We start from the raw sequence: 16,054 nt of genomic DNA on the forward strand, positions 1-16,054 counted from the left end.
TTCACCGTAATCCGATTCCCTTGGAAATAAAGTTATTGTATGAGTTTGGTAGGGCTGTGGCTTAGTCCACTTGGGCTGTTGTAACAAAATACCACAAACTAGGAAGCTTCTTAACAACAAACGTTTATTGCTCACAGCTCTGGAAGCTGGGAAAACCCAAGGTCCAGGCACTCAGAAATGCTGCCTGAGAGCCTGCTTCCTGGTTCACAGATGGTGCCTTCTTGCTGTGTCCTCCTCGCATGGTGGAAGGAGCGAGGGAGCTCTGTGGGGTCTCCTCTCTAGGGGCACTAAGCTTACTCAGGAGGGCTCTGGCTCTTAACCTCATCACCGCCCAGAAGCTCTACCTTCTATCACCATCTCATTAAGGATTAGATTTTTAACATATGGATTTGGCGGGGTGGGGGGCTGGGACACAAACCTGTATGCCGTCCACAGCACCAGCTGACCTCTAAGTCTTCAAATTCCTATAAAGGGAAGCCACCCTTTTTCATTTCACACTTAAATATAAAAGTTAAATACTTTAATATTCATTTCCTATGAAACAACTTCAAGGTGGCTGGGGGATAAGAACAGTTATCCTTGGCATCTGTCTCTGTTCTGGGGCACTGTGATCCAGTCATGCTGACCCCGCTCCTACCAGGAGGACCCCCACCCACCCACCCATCAGCCTGCTTGTACAGGTAAAGGAAATGATAACTCAGCATTCTGAAAACCATGGTCGGGTCTAGATTTCTGCATCTCTGAGCCCCTCAGGATCTGCCTCACTGACCCCTGCCAAGCACACCATCCGGGAAGGGGAAGGGCACAGGTGCTCAAGGGGCATGTGGGAATGGAGATCTCTCAGCAGGGGACCATAGCGCCACGGGAGATGAGCCAGCCCTGTTTTGTGCCCGGAACCCATTTAAGACATGTCCAAGTGCTTGATGGAAATACGAGTGAGCTACAGGGAACAGGGCTTGACGTGAGGCCACGAGGATTCTGTTTCAAGGAAGGAATTCCAGAGAAGGCTTTCCTTCTATCCTATCCTCCCTCTTCCCACAAACAGTTCTTGGGTCTTGAGCACCACGTGCTAGATGCTAGACCAAAATGATCAAAACAGAGGGCCTGCCCTCACAGTATTCAGTTCACCGGGCCACAGAGTCCCCCCAGAACCATCCCACCTCCTGCAATCCTGGGCCAGTTGCCCATGTGGAGAGGCCCTGGGGAGCCAGTCCTGTTCCCCAAGCAATTGGAATGAAGGATTGCATGTCCTCCGCCAGCTGCCACGCGTGCACGTGGACTCGATGCTTCCCCAGAACTCGGCCAGGCCTCTGACTCATCACAGTGAATGGAACCCTAGGTCCTTGAGGGGGGAGTGTTCTACAGGCCAACGAGGCCAGCGGTCTCCCCAGACAGAACAGAAAACTGAGGACGCCAGGCTTCCCTACACTCCCTCGAAGCGGACCAGTATCCCCGGCCCTCCATGGAAACAAAGTCGATTTCTCCCACGTAGTGACCGAATTTATGAGGGTTGTTTTTTTTTCTCATGGTCAGGAGCTGGAACTGAGCGCACACTGAAAACGCTAATCTGCCTCCAGCATCTCCAGCGCCATTTCTCCCGAAACTACCTGCTCCGGCGGGGTTCCCGCGGGTTAATTAGTGCTGCGGCAGAAATTGCACTGATTTATATCAACTTTCATGGACTCGAAGTGGCCAATGGCAGTCCTGCGGGAGCAGGCTGGGGTTAAGCTGCTGGCCCCTCTGCGGACAGGTGAGGGGGCGTGGCTTTGCCCCCCCCCCCCCCCGCGCCCCAACCCCAACACAGCTTCCCACAGCGCATCACACGCATGACTCCGCCGCGGGGATCTGGTTACCTGTCACCTGCACTTCACACATCCGATACTCGTCCCACCTGCTCCTCACAGCCCTGCCGCGAGGCCCCAAGCCCAAGGCCTGCTATTTAATTTGGCCCATTTGAAAAGTTCCATCCGTACCTGGTGAGCTCATCAGTGATTATGAAAGCTGCCTTTCTTCCCCTCTGAGTACCGGGCTTTTTGTAACGACTGGCTTCAGAGGTAATTGCAGAATCTGGCCGGCTCCTGCAGAAGCCAGCGCCACTTCTGAGACCGGAGGCCGGGCAGCATGTGAAGGCAGGGTGAGTTACAACGCCGAATCCCCTCCTTTAAGGGAAAGCAGATAGGAATCACTATGCAGGGCTGGCCTCTGGGGCTCTGAGGACCCTGAGGCCCAGTTTCTCATGTTGCAGGGGATTTGAGAACTCGCTGGGCTGGCAGAGGGTCCCCCTGCGTGTGTAACTGGGCACCTCCTAGGCCTGAGAAAAGGAAGTCTGTAATCCATACATTGATATGCAAATGTATGTTTATCCAGGTGAGGCGGTGGTGAGGTGCACCTGGGGCCATTCCCAGGCTGCATCTCACCTTTATTCCAGTGCTCCTGTTTCCCTGGGCTGCCCAGAAGATGGCATAAAAAAGAAAGGTCTTTTGGTACACCACGGCTGGCCTGCAAAAATCTCACTGAGCCACACTGCAACCAAAAAACGAGGGATATTATGTTTGCATTAGTATGTGTGGTCAATAGGGGCTTTTGATGATAATAATGGCACCGAGAGTTTCACATCTAGAAAGCTCCCAGAAGATCCTCAGTCGTGCTGAGTAGATCTATAAGTATAATAAGTATTTTATTACTTATTGATGACAGACCAGATGCCCTGTGTGTCCTCCGTGAAAGGAGCTGAGCCCCTCTGCCCTCACCGCCCACGATCTGCTCTTCCACAGCATTTAGCTCACTCCCTACGGGGGTTTCTCCCAAGCTCTGGAAGGTGGGGACCGCCAGGTTTCCCACCTGGGCCGAGCAGAGTGTCTGGCCTAGTAGGTGCTCAGTGACACCTGGGGCAGGAGGGATCAAGGGAGGGTGTACAAATGGACGGACAAAGGGACACAGTCTATCCTGCAGACAGAGCGGGGTCAGGGAGTGAGGCCACAGCCACCTGCGAGCCCCACGAGAGGAGGCCAGTCAGTGGAAGGTGATGGCTGCCTGGGAGCCATCTGCGCCTGCAGAACGGAGTCGGGGATGTGCACAGGCATGTGGCACACCACACGTGGCGTACTTTATGACCGGGTTATAGGGATCTTCCTGGGGGAAAAAAAAACGATTGAGGACTCAGGAAGTATAAGCAATGGGTCCCTTGGTTAGCTAATCTCAGGAGTGACACACACGGGCTTCAGGATGAAGCTCCTTCAGACGGCGATGGAGACCCCGAGGCCCACTGATGTGTGCTCCTGGCCAACGCTGCCCGCTCTCGGCCAAACGTCCAGGTGTCACGTGGCTCCTGGAGCTGTTGCTCCCTCGTGGGCTGGCTGGGGCTGGGGCTAACAGCATGACCAGCGCCTGGGCTTCCCCGGTGTGCCCACCCCCGCAGGAGCATAGGACAGAGGCCTGTGAGCTCTACGGCGGCCCCCACCCCCAACCCCACCCATCTCCCCAACTCCCAATGCCACCCGCTCCCACCCGGGAGCTGTGAACACATGCACAGAGCCAAAATGGAGCCCCTCTGTGGGCTCACCTTTGCGGTCTGATCACACATCCCACATTAGACACATCCCCCAAGAAAGCCATCACCTCCCCCAGCTGCTGGGGGGGCTCACCCATCGCACACAAACCACATCCCCGACTCTGGGATGGCAGCTCTGCGGGTGTGCGGGGCCCAGGGCACACTCGCAAGTGTCGCCCAGAGAGAGGACAGGTGCTGACAGGCATGAAGAGAACCCCAGTGCCCCCTCCGTTCGCTTCTCGCTCCCGGCCAGCGCGTCATCCTATCGGATCCTCACTTCCCTCCGCAAACTGACGTTCCAAGAGGTTCAGGGTCAGTAAATGGCAGAGCCAAATCGAGCTCAGCTCTTCTGCCCAAAAAAGGAAATGTGAGAGCAGTCAGCCGCCCCAGCAAAGGGGAGAAGAGCTCTGGATGTCCCTTGGGTCCCTGTCGGATTTTCCTCTTCGGCCATCATTAGCTGGGATGAGGCCTCAGGACCACTTCTTGGTATTTGCCTAGAGTATCTGAGGTCTCAGCTCTCAGCACGTTTCGTGAGAGTCTACTTCGTGCTGTACACTGTGCTGGGAAGCGGGCCGTACAGAGGCAGTTCCTGCCTGAAGAAGAAGAGCCACAGAAAAACAGTCATGACCACAGAGGAATGGGGAAAACGAGCGAGGTCTGCAAGCCACTAAGTCTGCCTTGTGGCAGAATCCGTCACGGGAGGAAGCTGTGGTGACACTGGGTGAGGGTTCTGCAGGATGAAGGGGTTTGTCAGGAGCGTCACTGGCAAAAGGACCCATACCTATCAAGGCAGCACGCGCGACCGGGATGCCAATGCCAGGGATAGAAGCTGCTCAGTCCTCCTAGATCCCAGAGTGGCAAGACATGGGGCCCAGTCGATGGGGTCCAGCTTCACACGCCCTGCTGGAAGCTCGGGTGGGACTCCCAACGAATCTGGAGTCACAGAGGCACGTCTACAGAGGGGTTTCCCACTCTCACTGATCTGGACAGTTCCAAGGGAGAAGAGATTCAAGTAAGGAGACTAATGTATCATCCAGTGCATCGTCCAGACCGGAGAGATGTGGGCCCAGACTGGGGCACTGAGCTCAGCCCAGTGGCCCCAGAAGCCAGAGGTGAGCCAGAGTCCCAGCTGAGGTCAGGTTTGCTGTCGCAGGCCTCCGGACAGACTGGAGCGCCCCCATCTGACACGGGAAATCCTGGAAGATGAGTGGACTTCCGGAGGAAGATGGTGAGACCATTCCTACCCTCTCCAATCTGAGGTGTCTGGGGGACGCGCTGCGGAGGCATCCGTCATGCACCTGCAAATGCGAGTGTAGAAACGAGTGTCAAGGGCGAAACCGGTCAGATACAACCTGAGCAGGAATGTTGTCAGTGGCACTGGGGAGGAGAGGCAGGCGAGGGAGTGCGGACGAGTCCCGGGGTAGCACAGTTAACTGTGCGGAGAAGGAAGAGTGAGGCTCCCGCGGGGTCATACAGTCCATTTCCTCGGGATGTGAGAGCGCCACGGCAGGGGGGAGGGTGGGGGGTGGAGAGGGTGGCCCCAAGGCGTGGGGTGACCAGGATACCTGCGAACGGGCTGGCCACGCATAGGAGAGGCGGCTCATTCTCAGTCCTGGGGCAATCGAGACACAGGTGGGTGCAGGCCAAGGCAATGCAGTAAGTTGGGACAAAGCAGGGCAAGAAGTCGAGAACTAGGTTTTGTTCTCTGCTATGAAAAGTGGCTATCTAGGTAATTAGGTGATTTTTTTAAGTGACCAGGGAAGAGAATCTTTAGAAAGACAAACTAGGGACACATGGGTGGCTCAGTCAGGTGAGCCCCTGACTCTTGGTTTCAGCTCAGGTCAGGGTCTCAGGGGCCGTGAGATCAAACCCAGCTTCAGGCTCTGTGCCCAGCAGGGCGTCTGCTGAGACTCTCTCTCTCCCTCTACCTCTGCCCTACCCTACCCCCTTTGCACGCTCAATCAATCAATCAATCAATAAAATCTTTTTTGAGGGGCGCCTGGGTGGTTCAGTGGTTTAAGCCTCTGCCTTCGGCTCGGGTCATGATCTCAGGATCCTGGGATCGAGCCCCACATAGGGCTCTCTGCTCAGCGGGGAGCCTGCTTCCCCCCTCTCTCTCTGCCTGCCTTCTGCCTACTTGTGATCTCTGTCTATCAGATAAATAAATAAAAATCTTTAAAAAAAATAAATAAAATAAAATAAAATCTTTTTTGAAAAAGGCAAACTCCTTCTGAGTGTCATATGGTCATCTCTCCCCATATGGTACGTGCATTACTGATTGTACACCAACCGCCATGGGGCAAACAGTCCTCTTGGGTTGGGCATGCTGAATAATTCCACTGAGATTTTTCAAAGCCATAAAAACAGCAGGTTTCAGCAGATAAAACCACTGGGCATCAAAGATCATGTAGACCTTGGCCATCCCTACTTGGAATAACTGAAATCCATGAAAATGTAAGATAAAGTGCTACTCATCTGAGAAAAAGGCCGCTGTCTTGGTTTCTGTTCTCACAAACGCCACCAAACTCAAGAGCTGAAAACAAACTTGAACCTCCTGAAGGAGAAGCATCCCTCACCACGCAGAGCCAAGTAAAAACGCCTTTGGAGACAGGAGTTTGAGGGCATTTTGAAGACTCTGATGTGCTGAGAAATTTCAAGCTTGAAAGAACAAGAGGCAAGAAAAAATAAACATAGCCAGTATTTTAAAAGATTCAAGGCATGAATAAAACTGCTCATTTGACCAAGTGGGATTTACAAAATCTTTGGTGTGGAGGTTGAATCCGAAGTGGAGAGCCCACAGCCACGGGCTCTTAAACCACCACGAGCTGGGAACAGGATTCCTACAGAGGGTATGGGGTGTGTGAGTGGGTGTTGAGTCCATCCATCCAATGCCCCCCGCTTTACAGGATGGTACAGGTGCTATACAGATGGGGCCCACTGCCCCGGGCTCACACTCCAGGGCAAATTATAAGGTAATGACAGCACCAACAGCACAGTGGCACTGTGAGGGAAGAATGACATGGCCCAGGTAATACCAATGCTTAGACCTGAGTGTAGCAAGGCAGCCCCTCCCTGGCAGCAGCACTGGGGCAAGGGAGAACACTGCGGGGTGGTGGACGGTGGGAAGCAAGTCACTCGCTCCCACTCCAGTGTCCCAGAGCTAAACCTAGCCCTTCAGGAAATTGTGCCGTTTTCGCCTCAGACTGTGCTGCTCTGGAATCTTGCTTTCTATGCCTGAAAAGTTTTCATGGTGAAGTCACGATCTCCGGGAAGGGTTCGACTCTGGGCTCCAGAAGCCTGCTGCTTCCGTTGCCACGTCCTCTTAGGAAACCGGGAGCAAGAGGGGGGGAGTGGGGAGGAAAGGAAGAAGATTCCAGGGAATGTGACTGCCTCCCAAGAAGGAGGAGGAAGCCACGGGTGCCACCCAGCCTGGGAGCCAAAAGGCATGGTATGTTGTGAGCACAGGAGGAGCAAAGGACAGAGTCTCGGGGCAGAAGCTCAGGACTCAAGTGCCCACATGTGACACGGTCTCCTCTACCCAACCCGATCACTTTCCTCTTCGAAGGGTTCTTTGTACAGCTTTAACTCAAAGGAAGGTTTTGGACAAAAGAGAGGCTGTTCCATCCCTAAAGTGAGTACTTGTTGGAACAAGCCACTCGCCAAGACATTGATGGGGAAGGGCAGGGAGCCATGGAGGGACTTACCCTGTGCTCCTGGGGCCGTGGCAGGGCACCAGAGCCCCTCCCCGCTCTGAATCAGAAGCAGGGCATTCTTCTACTATTACCAGCTCGGCTGCCAGCTCTAAACCAAGCCATGGCTTTCTCTTTCCCACGTTCCTGGGTCAAGAAGCAGGTGTGGTCTACTGCAGCAGGGTTGACATCAACGAAAAACACATTCCTGGGCTCCTCCGTCCTCTGGACACGTGCAGTTTCTGAGGCTGGAGTACGCCTGACCTCCCGGTCTGCTGTTGACTCATCTGCATGACTCACTCAGCCATCAGATAATGACCGCGCAACCCAGGAGGAGCCCGCAGGGGTCCAGCAGCCCAGTGTGCCCCGTGCTGGCGATGGCACCTGGAAGCATCTGCTCGGATGGACCTGCCCCTCTGGGTGCCCACCTCTGCATCAACGACTTGGCTGCACTCCTTCCTTCTTTCCTTCAAAGGACAGATCTTGTGTGTCATGCTGAGGGTGTGACAGTGAGCAGAACTGGGCATGGTCCCATCCTCATGGAGCTTGCACTTTAGTGAGAGGGGGCAGCAGAAGCAAGCGAGCAACCGGACACGTCGTTCCTGGTCGTGCGAAGTGCCCAGGGGAACATCAATATCGGCCTCTCTCGGGGAGGGACACCTGAGCTGAGGCCTGAGTAACGAACTACAAAGCACACTCGGTGCTGCTGCCCTGAGAAAGGAAGCCCAAAAGGAAGCCTTGATGGAGGCCAACATTGCCAACATACGACGGAAGGCCCAGCAAAACAAGGCACCGTCCTTGCTCCGCAAACATGGGCATGCACTGCCCAGAGCGCTGACAGCAATGTCCAGGCCGCAACCCCTGGGTCTGGTCCCCACCACTGCGGGCGTCTTCCTCTGAGGCACAGCACTTTGACGAATGGCACTGTAAACGGACAAGTTCTGGACCCCCTCATTTAAAAAAAAAAAAAAAAAAACAAGTACCACCTGCTAAACTAGGGAAGAGGGATGGAGTCTGAGAGGACACTCTGATATAGCTCAGAGTGGCCTGATTTCCTCAGGTGACAGGAGGGTCAGGAGCTACCGACCTTCCAATCATGCCTGTCACAGTATCCAAAAGCCAGGGATGGCAGTCGGCCAGCTCCTGCTGATGGCTCCTGTGTCCTGACATCCTTACCCCAGCTCGTGGGTGCAACCCCACATGGTATTTGGTTCCTTTCTCAGAAGAGGGGCTGAGTCAGGTATGACCAAGTTCCCCAGGGCTCTGGCACACCCTCCCTTCCAGAAGCTCCCCTTCTCCCTGCCCCATGGGAAAGGTGCCAGGCCACACGCAGGCTTGGCTCAGGAGCAGCACACCTCTCTGCGGAGTGTCGCAGCTCTGCGTGCTTCCTGAGGTGACAAATGACCTTGACTCACATTGGTGAAGTAATGGCTGTCCGTCCCAACCTTCTCATCCATTGGTCCAGTTGCAACACAGCCCTCTGTGAGCAGAACAAGTTCCTAAGAGCCAGCTCAGGGAATTCCAAGCACCACCTGAGTTGGGCTTACCACACTCACAGTCACGTCAGTCCAGGTGCCCAGAACCACCCTGGCCCCCTGCCACCAAAGGTGCAACAACGAGGACTTGGAAAAGTGGGGGAGGCCGCAGAACTGGGACTAATTCTCAGATCTCCCTTTGTGTGTGACTTTGGACAAAGAACTTGACCTCTCTTAATTGCTGCATCTGCACTGACAAACTGCCAGTAATGCTCTGAGTCATGGAAAGTATCGAATGAGCAAAGGGCCGTGAAAGCACCTGGTGAGCTTGAAAGCCCCCTGCAAATGATAGTGATTCCATCCCCTGAGAAGTGGGTCCAAATGAGCGAGCTTCTAGGTCTTCACCCAAGGAGTTCTTGGGGTATGAGAACGGATATCCCTGAATCTGTTTCTGGGACACAGAAAGACAACCTCACTAGACAATGTTCTCAGCACACCCGAAACTTCCTTGTAAAATCCAAGATGGCGGGGTGTGCAACTCTCGCTCTCGAGTTGTGAGTTCAGGCCCCATGTTGGGCATAGATCTTACTTTAAAAAATAATACGGGAGCCTGGGTGGCCCAGTGAGTTAAGCATAGGACTTGTGTCTCAGCTCAGGTCAGGAGTTCAAGCCCCTGTGTTGGGCTCCACACTGGGCATGGAGCCTACTTTTTAAAAAATTAATTAAAATAATAATAATAATTCCTTGGAGACCCAGAATTAGAATTTCCATCACACTAATGGCTCTGAGTTGACTCTGTAGTGAAACAGAGTAGGTGTGTCCAACAGGGGGCTTGGGCTATCTTCTCTGATGCAATCCTTTCTGTAGCTTTCAGCTTATACTGTGGGGTACACATTAACATGTTCTTCAAAGCCACATGCCAAGTCAGTGGCCACAAAGAGTCCTAGCCCCTCTGCTTAGGGGACCCCTCCCTGGTCAGTGACCACATGGGCCCATCCTCTTCAAATGCCCCTTCTTAAAAGAAACTGCTAACTTCCACCATTCCATTTGACCAACCAAAAGACAGGCAAGACCCATAGCTCGTAAGATCAGCCTAATTATGGCACCCAAGAGCAAATGACCAAGGATTTGGCTGTGGAAGGCCAGGAGTTGGATGGAAAGGGACAAGCAAGTCGGGTCCGCTGAACGCTGCTCCCCACCTCCCCACCGCATGGGCAGAAGGTCCCCCTTATCGGTGATTTTGCTCTTTTTCAGTTACCTGCGGTCAGCCGCGGTCGGGAAGCAGATGATCCCCCTGATAGTATATCCAAAGGGTCAAGAGTAACCGAATGCCAGGTCACAATGCCTACATCATCCCCCTCACTTCCTCTCACCAGGCAGGCATTTTATCATCTCGTGTCATCACAAGAAGCGTGTGTACAGCACAATAAGATATCTTGCAAGAGAGAGACCACATTCACTTAACTTGAATCACAGTGTATTGCTATAGTTGCTCTATTTTATTACCAGTTATTGTCGGCCGTCTCTTACTGAGCCTAATTTATAAATTAAACCGTATCGTACATATGTATGGGGGAAGATGGCGTGTATATAGGTTTCGGTACTGTCTGCGGTTTCAGGCACCCACTGGGGTTCTTGGAACATATCCCCCACGAATAAGAGGGACAACTATACACCTGGCTGGTCTGCTTCCCATGTCATAAAGCAACCGTGACAGAGACCTGTTCCAGCTCAGAGAGCAGGAGTCTCCTCCTCTTTGACAAGGGTTAGTTTTGAGCTAACCCTTGAGCTCCCTTGAGCTGGGAGGCACAGGTGAATTCGGGACACACTGCGACAGAGTCTGCCATCCTTCGATGGAACCCACCATCCTTCTTCTCCGAGGTCTGAGAGGGAGAGCTTTAGGAATGCTGACGCCCACACCGCAGGTATAGCCACCTGGAAGCAGGCATCTCAAACTCCCCACGTCCAAGACCAGCCTCTTCGTGTCTCCCCTCCATGCGCTCTTCCTCAGTCTCCCGCCTTAATCTATAGCGGTCGGTCCTCCAGGCCAAGCAAACACCTCCAAGTCAGCCTTCATTACCCTCTCCTTGGCGCCCCACATCAAGTTCCTCACAAGAAGGCATCGGGGCTTCCTCTCCAAGAGGTATTGACTCACGCACCACCTGCCCTTGCCTCCAGAATCACAGCTGGCCCCATGGCCCATGACCAGGTCTCCGTGTCCCCCCTCTGGCCACCATCCAGGAGCTGCATCCTTCTCCTTAACCTTGGGACAAGCCGCCCTCATTGCCCTCTCGGACTCACAGCACAGCTGTCCCCTCCCTCTGAAATGATCATCCGGGGCCAGCTCCTCCTCCTCCTGTGGGATTGAGCCCCTGTAGATGCTTTCCCTGCCTCCTCTGTAAGGTTGCCCCCCTTTCCAGCCTCCCCTCCAGCCAGTGTCTGGCACATTCCATCTGTACTTTCCTCGTGGCACATGGCACTCTCCAAAATGATTTCTCCTTAATATTCCATGTTGATTATCTATCTCCTGCGAGCTCCACAGACCAGGCGCCCTGGGTGCTCGCTCACCACTGTACCCCCGGTGCCCGGAACCATAATCCCTGAGCCAGCACAGGATGCTCAAATGGGATCTGCTGACCACCTCTGAGGGTGCAATGACTTCCAGCCAACAGACACCTTCCGGGTCCCCAAAAGCCAGTGTCAACACCTCAGACCACAGGCCAGCCACTGAGTTCCTGGAGGCCCCTCGGTGCGGAGGGAGAAGCCTCAAACTGCCTCCACCTCTGGACTCTTTCTTCAATGGGCCTGCCCCCTGCAGCCCAGGACCCCCCAGGAGTTGGCGACAGCACGTCCTGGCTGGAGAGCCAGGCGGAGATCCCAGCCCTCTGCGCCCCAGAGCCCAGGGCGGGAGAGCTCCCTTCCTCCTTTCTTGGCCTCACCACCTGGATGGACAAGCTTTTCAATTTCCCCATCCGTAAGATAGGGACAAAGAATGCTTTGTCACCCCACCTACTTCTCACGGGTGTTATGAAACAACTGTTTGCTCGGAAAACACTTTGAGCAACTTGGGTAAAGGTGCCTGTGGCTCGGATGACGCCTGCTGCGTTCAATCCAGGCCAACGAGTCATCCGGTCCCCGCCTTGCCCGCCCGAGGGACAGGAGGCAGGAGGCGCGCAGCCTCCCCTGTGTCACCAAGCCTGTCTCACCAAGCTCGCTGGCCCTGCCACAGGCCCAGAATATGCCCACAAGGTGTGTGTACGCATTCCTGGGCCTGCCCGACCCACTGATTTCAGCAGAATATGAGCTCTCCGTGGGCCTGGACGGTGGCCACCAGACGCCCAGGCTGCCCTTTTGTCCGGAAAGAGAGCGGAGGGTTACCTGGGGAGAACCTGTCTGAGCTCCCAACACCGAGGGGCGGGGCCGCAGCTCCAGCAGGAGCCGGGAACAAAGGACGCTGTCTTGGCTCCTAGCCTGGAGAGAGCAGATCTTAACCTGCAGGCGCTCAGGTGCCCCTCGCCGGCAGCAGCCACCACGTTGCCATGACAACCGTACCTGGCAACTCTCCCTAGGCTCTGCTGGGCGGGGGCAGAAGGGGGTGTGCACCGCCCCCGCACCGACCAGGCCTACCCCCGGCTGCCCCGAGCAGCTTGAGGAGGAGAACGGAGACAAGCCCAGGCCGGGGCAGTGCGAGGGGACAACGTCCACTCAGCCCACCTTGTGCATCCGCTTCCCGCCACCCCGCCCCCTCCTGGCGCTGGGCGCAGAGCCCTGACAGGCCTCTCTCTCTGCAGCACCCACCCAAGGGCCACCGCGTCCCCAGAGCGGATGGCGAGGCCTCCAGCCGACAGCGACCGACAGGCAGCATGTACATTTAATTATAGCTCTCCCGGATAGGAAGGGCTGGCTATATACAGTACGTCTGCTGTTACTAATTATATTTATTTTCAAATGAAGAAGGGGGGGGGATCTTCTGAAGATGAGTCAAAGGAAAAAAATCCTTCATTGTTATGAAAGCAGAGGAGCGTCTCCTGAGGGTGTCTGTGATGCATCGCTGTCACCGCCCGACAGTGGAAAACCTGAGCGGAGCCAGCCCCGCCGGTCTGCACCTGACGGAGGCTCTCCGGGCCGCGTCCCTGCGCGCTGGCACCATCAGGCCGCGAGGCAGGCTCCCTCCCGGCCCAGCCGTGCTTTCGAGCCTGGCCCAGCGTCCCGCTCCTGCGAAGACCTGGCCGTTTGGCATCTGCTGTCACCTTAATTGGGAGGCAGCGTTCCAGCTGAAGTACCGCGAAGGTTCCTCCCTCATCAAAGGGAAAGCATCTGACCAGATGGCTGCAGTGAAAAGGCTTCATCCTCAGCCTCCGCCTGGCCAACGGGGTTACTAATAACAGCGCCAAGGATGCTGCAAATCAAAAGAGAACACCTAGAAACCCAAACTAGTCCCCCATAGAAACCCAAACTAGTCCCCCACACTCAGGGCAGAAGCCGGCTTGCACTCTGGAGGCAGAGAATTCTCTGATTTCAGGGGCACACACGTGGGCTGCCCTCTGTGTCTGTGCGTGTCAGGTGCACACGGGTGTGCGAGAGGGCCTGGTCATGGGGCTGCCTCCAGAGTCAGCTCCCTCCTCCTTCAAGGCCACACGCTGCCCCACCTCCTCCCCACAGATTTCGGGGGAGCGGTGAGGGGAGAGGGAAGCAGCAGGTGACGCATCCTCTGCCCAGGAGAGCCACTCAAGGCCAGAGTGTTCAGAACGGGTTTTCCAATAATTTTTTAAACAGTCACACTTGTTTTTGTTTGCTTTCTTCCAGGAAGGCCGCACTGTTCTGGAAAAGGAGGGGGAGAGGGAAAAATGTGAGTTCATTTCCTGAGTCTTTTAAATATGTCTCCGCAGAGGGAGCATGTGAGAAGCTGTGGCCAGAGGGCAGAGCGGTGCTCAGTATGCAGCACACATGGCAGGGCGATTGGAACCTGTTCCCCCCCATGTGCTCTTTCCAGGTCGCCGCAAGACACAGCATTCGGCAAGGAACCCGCGCCGAAGGATCTGGATGCATGTCAATTCCCCACCTCCCTCCCAAGAAAATGGTTTTCAGGCCAGTTGTTTTTGGAATGGGTTTTCACGTTTGTCCAGCCAAGGTTGGACTATTAAGTCGGCTTATCCAGAAGAGAGGGCAGAACGTGGGAGCGGGGGCCGGATGACTAGGGACCCAGGAGACTTCTGGGAGCAGCCACACCTGTCAAAGTGCTTTTCCACGTCCATCAGTTTCCCCACTTCCCACAGCAGCCCTGTGAAGCCCGTGGCGATGTGCCCATTCCACAGGTCAGGCTCTAGGAGGTTAAGCAGCAAATCCAAGGGCACCTCGGCTGCTCCTGCAGCAAAGCAATCTTGCCTGTCGTGTGCTCTCTTAGCAATCTGTTCCTCCTCTCCGTTGTTGTAGTCAGCATCTTACGCAAAGCTCTTTGTGGGAGGAGCTGGCTCACATCCATCGGCCTGTCTCCCCGACGAGGGTGCAAACACCATGAAGACAGGGACTTTCCTTGCTCACTGACGGATGCGGCAGCCGTGCACAGCCCTGAGCACAGGAGCCCCGTGGTATGCACTTGGCGGGTGAATGAAGGAATGAAGAAATGAGCAAGAGCCTTCTGCCCTGCAAGAGGAAAGAAGGGCCAGAATGACAAGGGGGGGGGGCAGTCTGGAGCAGGCTAGCACCTACAGGGTTTCATTCTGAGACTGGGGCGCCAGCTCCCTCCAACAGCCAGCACCGAGGCCTGGAGGACCTCGCCACCAGGCAATGGAGTGGCCTTTGCGGTCCCAATGAGGTACTACACGGAGCGTATGGGGAGCATGTCTCCCCCACCACCACCCCACGCAGTGGATGCGCACTCAGCAACTGCGAGGGCCCTGCTTGTCCCCAAAAGTCACATGGCAAGTCAGGGGTAGAGTCTGGAATCAGAGCTGTCAGTCTCTCCCATAACTTCCTGGATGGGCTCGTGGATGAAAGCAGTGATCTGCTTCTCAGAACAACGGTCCCGGTTCTGCTATGGCCTCATGAAGAGGACACCCTGCCTCCCAGTTGAGGAGCCTGGCTACTGACAAAGTCTCCCTAATACCCACCATGACTTCCCCCATTCTCCTCTGAGACCCCTTCTGTGGACAGTCAGACTGAGGAAAGGAAAATGCACAGCAGCACAGGGAGAAGACAGGACTGGAAAGAGGAGAACCCCCCCACCCCCTGCCTTGCCCCGCTGCAGGCTGATTGTGCAGACAGCCCTGCTGGTGTTTGTCTTTGAGCTCGGTTATTGTTGTTGTTGTTTTTTAAGATTGTATTTATTTGACACACACACACAGAGAGAGAGAGAGAGAGAGAGAGAGAAGCAGGCTGGTGCGGAGCAGAGAGCCCAATATGGGACTCGATCCCAGCACCCTGGGATCATGACCTGAGACGAAGGCAGATGCCCAACCCACTGAGCCACCCAGGTGCCCCTTTTGAGCTTGGTTTTAAGCAGAAGCATGTGTAAGCTCTGCCTGTGCTCCTGGCCTTGCCTCCAACACCAGGACAGCTGAGGAAAGCCAGGGCCCTGCCCTCAGAAGGTCGCCAGTCCAGCGTGAGGCCCCAGAGCCCCGAGGCATGGTCTGGGCTGCCTGCCAGTCGTGGATCTGCTGCTGCTCTGTACGGATGCGAAGAGGTTGGGCACTCCCAGCCTCCAAGAGCCAATCCTCCCTTTCGGCCTCTTAATTTCTGACTCCACCAGGTCAAGGTTTATAAGAAAGTGGATCCCATTGTTTCTAGAAGAGCAGAGTAGGGGGTTTGTAACAAATCACCCTTAATGAGACCACATTTTGCTCCTGGGTCACATGAAGCAAATGTTGGAAACTGAACTCAACATGTCACCTTTCTTCTGGGAGGTGGCCCTTTAGAGCTGTGGCATTAATGACAGCTCCGGGACCAAGCAGGCCAGGACGACCGGTGGGCACAGAGCGAACATCCAGCAGAGGAGACCGGGGGACAGCGGGACTCACTCGGGAGCTGTGCCTTCCACAACTTCCCTCCAAAAGGCCATTTGGCTACAACATATCATATGACTTGTTCTTAGAGTTACATTTTAACTGACAAAGTTTAACAACAACTATGACTTATGGCCTTCTAAAATTGGCAGCAGAAAAATGAACTGAGGAAGTAATGGAAAAAAACCACAAGTGAAGCCACTCTGTATTATGCGCAATTTCTGTTGTGCTTCTTTTTTTCCCCCCTTTCCAAGCGTGTGTGTGTGTGTGCGCGCGCGCGCGCGTGTGTTTTCGAAGGGTAGCAAATATTTTCCAGATACACTGTCCTGGCATTCCCAA

General features: G+C 54.9%; 1 protein-coding gene across 10 annotated transcripts in view; it reads right to left on the minus strand.

Annotated features, from left to right (window-relative positions):
• Positions 1-16,054, minus strand: part of TOMM20 (translocase of outer mitochondrial membrane 20) — a 77,064-nt gene that overhangs the window by 10,252 nt on the left and 50,758 nt on the right. For 2 of the 10 annotated variants that reach the window (XR_014308836.1, XR_014308837.1), the window contains exon 5: positions 1,974-4,848. The exons of 1 other annotated variant lie outside the window; for it this stretch is intronic. Coding sequence is in view for 5 of the 9 variants with exons in the window: in XM_082720721.1 (XP_082576847.1) it covers positions 4,636-4,848 (213 nt within the window). In the remaining 4 variants the exon portion in view is untranslated. Of the gene's footprint in view, positions 1-107; positions 4,849-12,634; positions 13,114-13,135; positions 14,358-16,054 lie in introns of those variants that run through there. 7 more of the 10 variants (XM_082720721.1, XM_082720712.1, XR_014308838.1 and 4 more) reach the window with 6 other exon arrangements.

Source organism: Mustela nivalis (assembly GCF_964662115.1).
Source record: "Mustela nivalis genome assembly, chromosome: 2".
NCBI lineage: Eukaryota > Metazoa > Chordata > Mammalia > Carnivora > Mustelidae > Mustela > Mustela nivalis.